The sequence below is a fragment of the Candoia aspera genome, chromosome 1 (assembly GCF_035149785.1).
Source record: "Candoia aspera isolate rCanAsp1 chromosome 1, rCanAsp1.hap2, whole genome shotgun sequence".
Classification (NCBI taxonomy): domain Eukaryota; kingdom Metazoa; phylum Chordata; class Lepidosauria; order Squamata; family Boidae; genus Candoia; species Candoia aspera.
Window position 1 is genome coordinate 133,841,593 of NC_086153.1, and position 12,861 is coordinate 133,854,453.

The following is a 12,861-nucleotide window of genomic DNA, read 5'->3' on the forward strand; positions in this document are numbered from 1 at the left end:
TGTGCAAAGATTATAGCCCAAGCCTTCTGTTTTCTCAAATTATGCATTTCTGGTGTCTGACCAGTTCTTCTCTTTATAAATATTTACCATTGTATGAAGACAAAAGTCTAGTTTCTGGTGACAAAGGGCAACTGTGAGGATGTGTGGAACAATAATCTCATCGTTCACAGACAGCACAAGTTGATGCCATACATCAAGGTCATGGTTGTCACATCAGCCCCTTAGAGGATCAGGTCTATAACCCCATATCTTTGAACTTCTGTTTCATGAGAGACAGTGGTGACAAAAAACACTAATGAAAAAAAGTGGAAAAGAGTAAAAGGCTAGAAAAACATAGTACCTATGTAGCCAATCAAAAAATGGATAACATCAATCATAGCCCTAATACAAATTGTATTAGCAACAAGTTATACATTTTAAGAACAGATACTACACTTGATCTTAGCCAAAAGGCCAAGATGCCTGGTTCTGGTGCCTTGTCAACTGCTCTTCTATGGGTAGATGTTCATGTCCTAACTTTTAAATACCTGCAGATATTTGGGAGAATTGCTTTCAGACAACATTCCACTTAGAACTACCAAATAACTCATTGGTGGTTCCCCATTGTAATGTACCTCCCAAATGGCCACCTCTGTCTTTAGCTAAGACTAAGGATCTCATCATGCAACTGAAACCTGGGAAAGCTCTTGGAGGTGATTTCATCCCCCAGAGTTACTAAAGGAGAATAAAGATTGGTGGGCTCCAGTGCTGGTTGATTTATTTAGTTATATTCACAGCACAGCTTGTTTTCTGTCTGAGTAGAATGAGGCCATTGTCACCCCTTTCTGAAAGAATAAAGGAAATAGTCTAGAACCTGCTAGTTACAGGCCTATTAGCTTGCTTAGTACAATAAGCAAGCTATATGCAAAATACATTTATTTAAAAGTATTGGATTGGGTCCAAAGTGAAACTCCTTGCTGGGGAGCAGGCAGGATTTAGAGGGGACCATTCAACCTTGGATCATTGTGCAGTTCTGCAGCATAAAATATACCTTACTTTCCAAAGGAACCCTTTCTGTAGCCATTTTGGATTTCAAATCATCTCTCGATTTGATTCCAATGGAGAGACTATGGGGAAAACTTCAGGGATCCTCAGTGGATAAAAGGTTGCTCCTTCTTATCCAGAGTCTTTATTCTAACATTTAGTTGAGAGTCAGATGTTTCTCCTGGGGGTATCTTTCTGGAGCTGTTATCACCCAAAGTGGGGTAAGGCAAGGTTGCATTCTAGCCTCCTACTTATATTATTTCAACAGATCAGGCTGTCAGTCTGCTCATATGCAGACAATATAATAATCTTGTCTGTCTCACAGGTGTAAATGAGAAGGCACTGGCTTCCTTTTGCCTAAAAGAACAATTTGTAATAAATTATCAAATAACTAACGGGTTAGTTTTTGTACAGCATAACTATAGGATGCATAAATGGCAAATTAACAGGGCCCCCATAGAGTAGGTGCATATTTATGAATATATTGGGGTGCAATTCCAGCCTTCCTTATCTTGGAACACACATTTCTCCTATTGGGCCAGTGTTGCTCAACATAGTTCTTCAGCTGTTTGGAGATTTTTCTATTCAAAAGGAGCACAATTTATTTCTGCAACTTGCACGGTCTTTCTTGCTAAGGTTATTTCTCAGCTTCTTTATGGTGTTCAGTTCCATACTTTTACAAAATTTAATCCCCTGGAAGCTGTCCCGTCCAAGTTTATAAGAGCCGTCCTTGCATTTCCTGGTGCATGAAGAATGCTGTCTTATGATTAGAGAAAGGTTTGGTTTCTGTGGGTGCCAGAGACTGGTACTATCTCATTATTTTCTGGTTAACGGTTTCCATGGGTGTCTGGCCCTACTGGTTCTCAGAGACCATTTTAAATCAACCTGGTTACAAGAGCTAATAGCAAACTCCAGTCTTTAGGTCTCTCTTTGGATAGCCTTTGTCCATTACGGTTTGAAAATGCCAGGAATCATCTTAAGCAGTATATCTGGAATATTGATTTCCAGACCAGTCTAAACCTAGTATCCAACCCCATAGTCTGTGATTTTTTTTCAAATAGGCATGTGCCATTTGTCCTATCTCTCCTCCATTCTAACTCTGAAGTTTCACTGAGCCTTCACCTTGGCCAGGTTGGATGCTTTACCCTCCACAATCCTGTGGGGGCCTCATAAAATATCCCTGTATAGCAGCACATATGCCCATATGGAGATGGACCTGTGGAGTCCCTGAGCCACGTGCTCCTCTGTTGTTTTCTTGGGGAGAATGATTGAAAGTCATCTATCCCTTTCCAATACCTTGGTAAAGAGTACGATCCTTATTTGTTGCTTCTTCTATCTGACCACAACTCTGAAGTGCTGTATCTTCTCAGGTTGCCCAATTCTGTGCCTTTATTTGTTTTATTTGTGCTACCTATGACTGAAGATTAGTGCTAATCTTGGTGATTGCCACTAGTATTTGTATTATTTGTATTATATTAATAATGCTATTTTACTGTATTTTATGCCTACATTTTATTCATATCTATATTTTAGGTGTATGTGTTTCTGTATAGTGTTTTCTGGCTTAAAGGCCATAATAAAGCTTTGTTTGTGATTATAGGACTCTGCAAAGTCCTATAATCTTAGAAGAAGTACTCTGCAATGAGTGGGAGGGCAAACAAAGAAGAAGTGCTTTGTTTGCCCTCCCACTCATTGCAGAGTACTTCTTTCAAATGCTTTGCCAGACCTAGTATGTAGCAAAATGTGATCACGCACAGTGGATAGCAGGCTTAAAAGGCACCACAGCGTTTTAGGATTAATAAGCTGGGAATGCAGGGAGCAGGCTCTTATTTTGGTCTGGTCCAGCAAGAAATTATTTGCTAGCTAGAGCTGGGTCTGCTGATAACCTGCTTTTGACTTGCTGCACCAGTACTTACTCCTACTGTTACCCTAGTAGACACACAAATGGAACCCTTAATCAAAGCTGGGTTGAGTTGCCAAACACTCAAAAAGAAAAAAAAAACGAATAATCAAAGAGCAGGATAGGTCAGGATTGCACTTGCTAGTTTATATGTTACTGCAAATTTTAAAAAAATTATATAATTTCTGTACATATGTACTCTAATAGGAACTTAATGAGTAATATGCATTTCAATCTCCTACAGTGTTTTTCAACCTTGGCAACTTGTATGGACTTCAACTCCCAGAATTCCCCAACCAGCATGGTGGCTGGGGAATTCGGAGTTGCAGTCCACATATCCACGTATCTTAAATTTGCCAAAGTTGAGAAACACTGTCCTAGTAGGTGCTATGGATGGGTATCTTCAAGACTCTGTCCTTCCTCATCATGACTCTTGTCTTGGAACTGGGATGTTGAGTGGCATCCCTTCACAGAGAATGTTGCATTCTTTGAAGCAGGACACATGGAAATGCTTTCTGAACCAGGAACATGACTGCATTTCTGCAGTGTATTATTTATTCCTTATGCAAATGACACAGCAGGACAATCTGCCCTCTGCAAAAGCACATCTGGAAATCTGGAACGTAAAGTCTTCAAGAATGGGAATTACTTCATCTGTAAACCTCTCCAAGCACAACAGCAAGCAAGCTCAACGTTTTGGAAGTTGAGGAAGGCAGGACCAAGCAAAAACTAAACTTAATGTAACTGACATGCAAACATACTTAAAAATAAAATTAACTATTCAGTAGCCATATTGATTCCAGCTTATGGAAAGTTTTGAGGGCTACATGAGGCCCTGGGACATCGTTGTTTACCCCTGTATAAGAGCACCACATTAATAATTTGGAAAACTGTGTCAAGGCTATGGGGAGTTTGCAGTATGTCTCCTGCAAACTTTTTACATTTACATTTATGAATAAGAATTTCTGCAGGAAATTAAGATGGCCCATGTAAGAGTTACATTTTTTTTTTAGAAAAAATCCCAGTATTGTCCAAGAGCTTTTAACTCCCTGAGCATCTTTCACATTTCTTCTCATTAATTCCAGCACTGATTAACACCTCATTATTAATCAACAGTGGAAGGAGAAATCAACCTCAGGACTTGACAGTTTGAGGGACAGTTTAGCCTGAATTGAGGGAAATGAATTTCCTGAATAGTTTCAATTAATTTTTAGCTTGATGTCTGTCTGTTCAGATTGCATGATTAATCAGTTGCATCTTACTGCATTATTTTTCTCTGTTCTCTTTGACCTCTAACAAGGGAATGCTTTCCATTAGTAATTAAAAGTATTTGGAGAAAAGGGAAATTGGTTGGTGCTTTTTTTAAAAAAAAAGCTGAGAAGAGCCTCTGTTTCTCATGAAATATCCTGATTTCTTCTTATGTGCTCAAGAAAGTGGGCTGAAATAATAGAGTTCCCTTAGTAATCTATAGGATCTATATTCAGGAACATCAGTATTTTTCTTTAAAAAGCCAGTGGACACCAACCCCGTGTGGAGCCTGTCACAATAATACATGTGGGAATAGCTGTTCATTAGTCTACATTAAATTTCTCATATTGAAAATCAAGATAATGCCATGATTGCATTGGCAAGTGTAGTCAAGTTCTATTAAAGTTTATCAAAAGGCTTTTCAGTAATACCATATAATTGCTTATGAGCAATGCTGCTTCTGTTTCCTCTTTTGCTCTGTGAGAATTATTCCACTTTTTAATGAATTTATCCTACAGATCATAGGGTAGTAGTTTAAACTTTGGCGGGGGAGGGGTGAGTGTTGAGTAAGAGGTGAATCCTGACAACCGCATAGATTCCCAGGCAGTATTTTCAAAAGTGATTTGCCCTTGCCTAGGGCTAATGGAGAATGAATGGCCTTAAGGTTACCCAGCTGGCTTTTGTGTTTAAGGCAGGACTAGGTTTCCCTGCTCCTAAACTAGGACCTTAACCGCTAACCCCAGTGGCTTTCAGTGTAAACTCCAGCATTGTCAAAAGCAGGGAAATCACTAATGCACTGTAAGTGGGCTGAAGATCAGGTGAATAATTATTGATAAAAATACTGATGATGGTTATATACACACTAAAATAACCATAATGATTGTACGGCTCTGCCTACAAATCTTTATAGATGCTTCATGATGTGCAACAGTGCATACAAAGCACCACTCTTTGAATCATTAAAGCAGCCACATCCAGGCTTCTGAGGCTGCTTCCTAAGTTATCCACAGTTGTCTCTGCATACATGTGCATGCATGCTAAGGCTATGAGGTACTTCAGTTCCATTGATGTGTCTGGGGTGGGAGTTGCATATAGTACCTATCTGGAACTCTTTAAAGCAACCATATATTTTCCTAAGATGTGGGAAAATCAGTTTGGAGGTTGCTATATGATCTTGGGAAAAGACACATACACAAACACTTTTTTGGAATTGAACCCAAAGGGTTACACAGCCATCTTTCTTCACTTTTTTCCCCTAGCAGAGCAAAATAGGAACAGCATACAAAATGCAAAAGGTGATGCTGCTTTATTGATTTGCAAGTGCTCCTGTTTGTTGCAAATCACTTTTTTGAAGGATTTGTTCAGCCTTACATATCTGCAAGGTTTTGCATATTAGATTGCATGTATCCATAGTTTGCCTTCCACCTCAACATAGAACTGGGGAAGGATGCATCTTGGCAGATATTAAATTGATGTAGCTTCCACATTGCATAAAGATATCCATATGGACTGATACTTGATGGACCTCTACAACTTACAGTGCTTCTCCAAAATGCCATTCACTATTAAAAACATTTGAATAGAAAAGGGGATGAACAGGCTTTAGCTTAACTCCAGCAAGACTGAGCGGCTGTGGGTTTTAGGATCCCTGGATCTGGAGTTTTTCCATCTTTAACTCTAGATGGGTGACATTCCACTAGACTGAGTTGGTGCACAATTTGGGGGTTCTGTCGGACTCATGGCACCTGCTTGAGGAACAGGAAGACTTTTGCACAAATCCATTTTGTGCACCAATTGTGCCCTTTCCCAGATTGGGAGGCTCTGCTCATGGTCACTCATGTCTTAATCATTTCCTGGTTGGGCTGCTATGATGCACCCTACATGGGGCGGCCACTGGTCCACAATGCAGCGACACACACAGTTCTTAGTGCACCATTGTTTCATGAGCTGCTGTGGCTCCCACTAGGCTTCTAGGTGTAATTCAAGATCCTGGTTATCACCTGTAAAGTCCTGCATGGCACACAGCCAGGTTGTTTGCAGGACTGCCTGTCTCTAATCTGCTTCTTCCACCAGATTGAGCAGAATCAACATACTCCAGGTCCCATACATGAAACAACATCATCTAAAAGGGACCAGGAGGCATGCTTTCTTTGTTTCAGGATCTGGAACAACATCTTCCTGAGATTTGGATGGCTCCAACCCTCTTTGCCTTCCATAGAGCCTTGGACCTGGTTTTTCCTTTAAGCTTTGGGCAAGATGGTAGTTGAGTCCAGTGTGTACGGCTGATTATTTTTCCCCCCAGACACGTTATTAGGAACTTCAGTTGCATTGTATTGTATATGTCTGTTATGCTTTGGGGGATGGTATCTAGATATTTAGGTTATTGCTTTTACTTTTGTGTTATGTTTTTGACATGTTTTTATGTATTGTTGGGCACCAGAGAGTCACTGTGCTGAGATGGGTTGCCATATAAATCATTTAAATAAAATTAATAAAAAATACCATCAAGAAGGGAATCTATTCATCTTCTGTGAACAGAAGAGTTGGTAGTCAGTCAGCCTACCTGCTGCTCCATTCAGTTCTTATTGTAGGTAAGGGCAAAACACCCCTCTGTTCTTCAAAACAAAGTAGACAATAGGGCCATGGAGCGATTTAGATTCAAAGTGAAAAAGGTGATTTAGAAGATGTATGGCATTTGTGTTGGACCTGCCAGCATCTCTTTACATTAAAAGAGGCCTTTTTCTGGTATAGCAGAGTGGCAGCCACATGGTGTAAAAGAGTACAGACATAACCTTGAAGAAGGAATGCAAGGTTGGTTGTATCAACATCATTTTAGCCCTGAAAGAGAGGAGGGGGTGAGGAAGAAACTCAAGATTGCCCTGCCTTGATTCTGTTTGGCGTAAGAGGGGGAAGAGAGAAACTTTGTCAAGCTTTTAAGATTCTGTTGTTATACCTTGCAACAATAAGATAGAGTTCCAGTAGTCCTTGTGGAGTCTGCTTCCTGGTCTAGGCTACCTAAAAGGAGCAGACACACAGGCTTCTTTAGTGAGTTGCTGAGTAATGCAGTAAGTGTGGCTACTTGCAAACTGTTCTTAGAATCCAGTTCACTGCATAGCTCTAGTAGACAGCTCCCGTAAGTCTTCTGTACCATAGCACAACTCCCCTTCCTCATTTTTCTATTTATGCTCTCCTAGATAAAACAAGTGTGATTCTGCCTTCAAGAAGAATGTACACCGTGGCTCTGCCTCCTGAAGATTATGTTCCGGTCACTACTAATGAAAACAGTACAAGAAACTCTGAAAGTGGTCCTGAGGACAGTAACACTAGTGCTCCAGGTAAGACAAAAGCGGTCAGTGCTTAAATGTGTAAGCTCCAGGTAAATGGAGAGCTACATCAGTTTACAAGCATGTACAACCATGTGTGAAGTAAGTGTTTGCTTAGATGTACAATCATATGAACAGAAAATCATCCTAAAATCAGTGCAGGAATCCAGACTGAAACATCCCAGACAGATGCGCAGCTCTCTGAATAATTGTTTGGACAGTGAAATGTTTTTCATGGTATGTTAACTTTGTACATGCAGGAAGCTCATTATAGTGCTTTAATAGTAAAAAGTAACAAGTTTTGTGAGTTGGCAGACCACAATACATGTTAAACAGGTGTGTTTTGGGGGGCTGTGTTAGAAGCTCCAGTTCTACAAGCCTCTTGTGTATTTCTAGGATTTATTGTCAAGTATTTTTTATATATGCTTGTGTCATATTTCTGAATATCCAAATGAATTTCATTCTTGGTACACAGAAAACTACATATCTCAGGGACAGTTCAATACAGGAAATGTATTCATAATGTCTATTAATTTGAGTTGATTCTTATTTTTAGCAGTCTTTGGTTACTGTTATCAGCTTAATTAAGCATTACTGGGCTTAAATTTAGTTGAATTTTGATTTTGGAGGGAGGGAAATGAAGCCACTGCTCATTTTGTTCTTTGTACTGCTGTAAATATTAACAAAGGGTGAATCTACATGCTACAAGCATTTCAAATATATCAAATGAGGTATCCTTAACTAAATAATTGTTTGCATAAGAATGGAAAGAGTGGATTTGGGGGAAATCAAAACATTAAATAATTTGGATTCAGTATGAAGCTTAATTCCATACATAGAGTTTCAAATAGGTGTGACGCATTCCTCTACGTTTCATAATACAAATTAATGTGATATGTTTTCCTATTTGTATTAAGAAGAGACTGACTGAACAGCAGAAAAAATATATTATTTGTGTTAACATTCTTAACAATCTATATAGAAAGATAGGTGTTAACTTTATCAAAACTCCAAGAATTCCTTTAAGAAGCGCAGTTTCAATGCAATAGGCATGTAAACTCCTGTCAACTCTAGTGGAAATTAAATATATTTTATGCATATGTAGCAGTTACCTTTCCCCATTTAAGGATTGCTTATGGGCAAATAAGTCTACATCAGTCTCTCTCTCCTCATAGAATTTTATGAAAGAAACAGTTTGTGGAAGGTGAGTACCCCTTTGAATGGTAACTATGTGGTGTTCAGTTCAGCCATGACCTTTTGGGCACCATGAAACTTTGTAGGGAGGAGGTTTCTCATGCTAGGAAGACCCGCATCATATTGTGACTGCCTCTGGGTAGGTACTCTTAAGAAAAATGCCAGATAGGTAAATAAATAGGTGCCAGTGTTATGGCATGTATATAACTACGTATATAGCTAAAACTATAGGAACATGTTGCAAGACTGGATATTGCACATCTCTGCACCCAGTTGGTTACCATTTTACATGGGCAAGTTTTTATAGGTCAGACAGAATGGAAGATTCATTCAGACTGCCTAACTGTCAGATGTCAGATTGCCTAACTGGAGGCCAAGAAGAAAAGGAACATCAAAGGGAATTAATTTCGGTATTATCTGGCTGCACATTTTCCTAGGATTTTCCATTTTTTCCAATTTTATTATTACGTTAGTAGAGAAGATTATAATTAACATTATAATTATGAGGAGATTGTTTATTTCTTTAATCTTGGCATTAAGTCTTGTTTGGCCTGGCTTATAATTTGTATTTTATTGCTGTGTTGCTGTAGTGCAGCACTTATGGAAGGCACCATGTTGAAAAGGCTGCTTTAAAACATGTCATAGATAGTGAAAGAAATAATAGCAGGGTTGCAAGAAACATTAGAATAATTTGCTTAATTTAAAAGAAAAATTAGGATCCTCATTTTCATTAGCATCTTTTTAAAACATTTTAGTAAGTCCACTGATGTTTTTTCTCTGAGATTCAGTATCTGGGCAGCATTTAACAAATTGGCCATCTAATGCAGATAGTTAAATCAATAACTTATCACTTCAAGCTGTTTAATTCTGGACTCTGGCTGTTTCAATGTATTTTGGTTCTCTGTTCATTATAAGTTTTTTTTTTAGGATAAAGGCATACTCTCTGGTTTATGAAATGAGAAGTGAAGAATTTGACAAAGGAATTAGCACCAATCAAAGAGAATATTTGTAGCTCAGAGTTGAACTGTGGAGTCCTTGGTGCTCTCTGAGCCTTGTTGTTTTCTTGCAGACGTTTCATTGCCAGAGTAGGCAACATCTTCAGTGTGAAAAGGGAGTGGGACTTGCTCTCTGTTTATATACCTTGGTTTGTCCTGCTTGTGTTGGTGGAGGTGTTGTTCTCTCCTTGGGAGTTCCTCGTTTGGGTTGTTGTTTGCTGTTTGGTTGATTGACTGAGTTAATAGTTCCTTGATTAAGGTATAATGTACTGTTTGATTGTTCCCACTCACCATTGGAGTTGTAAACTTCTCAAGAAGAACTTTAAAAAGGTTGCCTGCCCCAGAACAGAGCTGTATAATGGAGAAAGTGAAACTTTACATCTAATGTGGGACCTCCAGGACAACCTCCTCCAACTGGATTTTGCCCAGCCTGTTAGATCACACAGGGGCAGGGGTGGGGGCTCCTTGTAGTCTACGTTTCTGGGAAGTCACAGAAGCAGAAGGTAGAAGGCACCACTTCTCCAGCACAGCATTGACACTTTAGAAGGGGTTCCTCCCTGGGATCAGATTGGCCCCTGCCCTGATAATTTTTAGGAAATTATTTAAAAAATGCCCTATGTTTTTTTAAATAGTCTTTATTAAATTATTTACACAAATAATACAAACATAAAATGACAAATCAACAATAAACATAAAATGCAAAAACAAGAGAAAGAAAAAAGGAAAGGGGAAAGAAGAAAGAGAAGAAGAGGTTTAAAAGAAAAATGGATTTCTAACCCCCTAAGAAATACAAATTTATACCTTAACTAAATAATTTCTTTTCACAATTCACTAATTTGGTTACAATAATTCTACAGTTCTATTGAGATTATATAAGTCAAATACATAATATTTACATCTTGTATTATATTCATATGTTTTACACATTTATGTTAATTTTTGGGTCGATTCTACATAGTTGAAGAAGGGGGTCCAGTCATTTTGAAAATCTTCCACATTTTTATCATTTAGCTGGTCCGTAAGTTTTGCCATCTGCGCCAGATCCAGGGATTTAAATGTCCATTCTTCCACTGAGAGGGTCAGTTCTTCCTTCCACTTTGATGCATACGTAATTCTAGCTGCGGTGATCAAATATCGTAAAAGTTTTCCATGTTCATGTTCCAAATCCTTGTCCATGATGCCCAATAAATAGAGTTCCGGTGTTCTCTTAATTTCTTTAGTCAACATTTTACAAATTGAGAAGTAAATTCCTGGCTCTGTGCACCCATGGAGGATTCCCCAGAGGGCTGGCTGAGAATATTGGGAGTAGTAATGCAAAACAGCTGGAGGATTAGGCAATGCTCCTTTAAAATCATAGTAGAGAGTGATTAAAAGAGCATTTCTCCGTGAGATGCATTAGCAAAATCTTCCTTGCTGAAGTGATTCTTAACATGCATCTACTCAAGAACCGTTTCTTTGCGTGGGGGGTGAAGGAGTATGGTGGCAGGATGAGCGATGTGAGAGCTCGAGAATATTCTCATCTACAACACAGGACGAAGGTGGCTTTGCGGAGTCGGAGAGACAGGCAAACCACGGAGGCAGCACTGGAAGAAGAGCTCTGCCGACGAAAAGCTTCAGCAGCTTTGGAGCGGCAGGCGAAAGCTTTAACTTTCTTCTTGTCACTTTCACTTTCGCCGTAAAAGAGCAGTCGGGAAGCCAGGAAGCAAGAACTGTAGAGCCTGCGTGAGTAGCCTAGCTTTCTAGGCAATTCTGCTGCCCCCTTCACTTCGATGAAAGGAACAATAATTACTGACTAAATAAAGAAAAAAGAAGAAACTTCCTAAGTAGGGGAGAAAAAAAAAACTTTACGATTGTGGGGGAAAATCTTTATTATAAGTCCTTGCTGCGATAAGGGGAAAACTGATTTATTTAATTAATTCACACCATATTGTAATATACTATAGCTTTATATAAATACTTAAGCATATTTTGTACTGTGTAAGTAGAAATAGATATTGTATATTGTAACATATAAACAAATAGTGTATTAGGATTAATAGTTAAGATAAGCTAAAAAATTAAGGATATTTACAAACAAAATGAATACAAGAAGACAGATTAGGAGAGGCTCAGAAGCGAGGGAAGGTGAATGGTTGAAAGCCATGTTTGAAGACTTTACACAGAAAACAATTCAAAACATCACTCAAAATTTAACTCATTTATTGGAGGAGAAAATTGATGGCTTTGAGAAAAGATTAGACCATAAGTTAGAGACAATGGACGAAATTATAAAAGCAGATATCCAAGAAGTAAAAGAAAGAGTGGAGAAATTAGAATGGGAAAAGGACACTGAATTAGACCGTTTAACTTTGTTAGAGTTAAAAGAAAAAGAATACTGTATTAGGCTTAGAGGAGTACCAGAAAAAAAAAAGCCAGAAATTAGAGAAATAGTGATTCAAATGCTTGCCAATTTAATTGACTGGGATGAAGAAAAATTAGAAGAAAATATAGAAAAAATATATAGAGTTAACTCGAAATATGCAAAGGTTCATAGGAAACCAAGAGACATAATAATTGAATTTGCAAGAGGACAAAAGAATTGATAATACAGGCCTCTTATGGTAAAAAAATTAATACTGAAGGAGAGGAAATCATGATACTGAAGGACATACCACTGAAAATACTTAAAAAGAGAAGATAATACTTTTTTCTTACTGATGTCTTAAAAAGAAATAAAATTCCCTTCAGATGGGAAATTCTGGAGGGAGTTAATGTTATGTTTAAACAACGAAGATACAAATTGAATACTATCTCAAACGCGCAGGAATTTCTTAAAAAACATAAAGATCTGGAAACAGATGCAGAGGGGAGTGACAGATTTAAAAGTAAAGAAAGTAAAGGAAAGTGTCTAGGTTCTGAAGACCCCAGTGTAGAAGAATTAGCTTCTAGCTCTAAAGAGTTTACAATACTTCTCTCAAATGAATGAACTAAAATGCCTCTCCTGGAACATAAATGGAGTCAACTCCCCAGTTAAAAGGAAAAAAGTTTTTCATTATTTATATAAATTGAAACAAGATATTATATGTCTTCAGGAAACACACATTGCTAAAAAAGATGATAAATATGATAAACAAGAAATTAGGAAATGAATTTATAGCAGCAAGTGAAAAAAAACCCAAATGGAATTGTAATATATGCA

General features: G+C 38.2%; 1 protein-coding gene and 1 pseudogene across 1 annotated transcript in view; one reads left to right on the top strand and one right to left on the bottom strand.

The window, feature by feature from the left end:
* The window catches only part of ERICH1 (glutamate rich 1), an 84,512-nt gene that overhangs the window by 19,855 nt on the left and 51,796 nt on the right, over positions 1-12,861 (top strand). Inside the window, exon 3 of the mRNA XM_063313895.1 lies at positions 7,366-7,506. Within this exon, the coding sequence (XP_063169965.1) occupies positions 7,366-7,506 (141 nt within the window). The remainder of the gene's footprint in view (positions 1-7,365; positions 7,507-12,861) is intronic.
* Positions 359-465, bottom strand: LOC134488734 (U2 spliceosomal RNA; annotated as a pseudogene).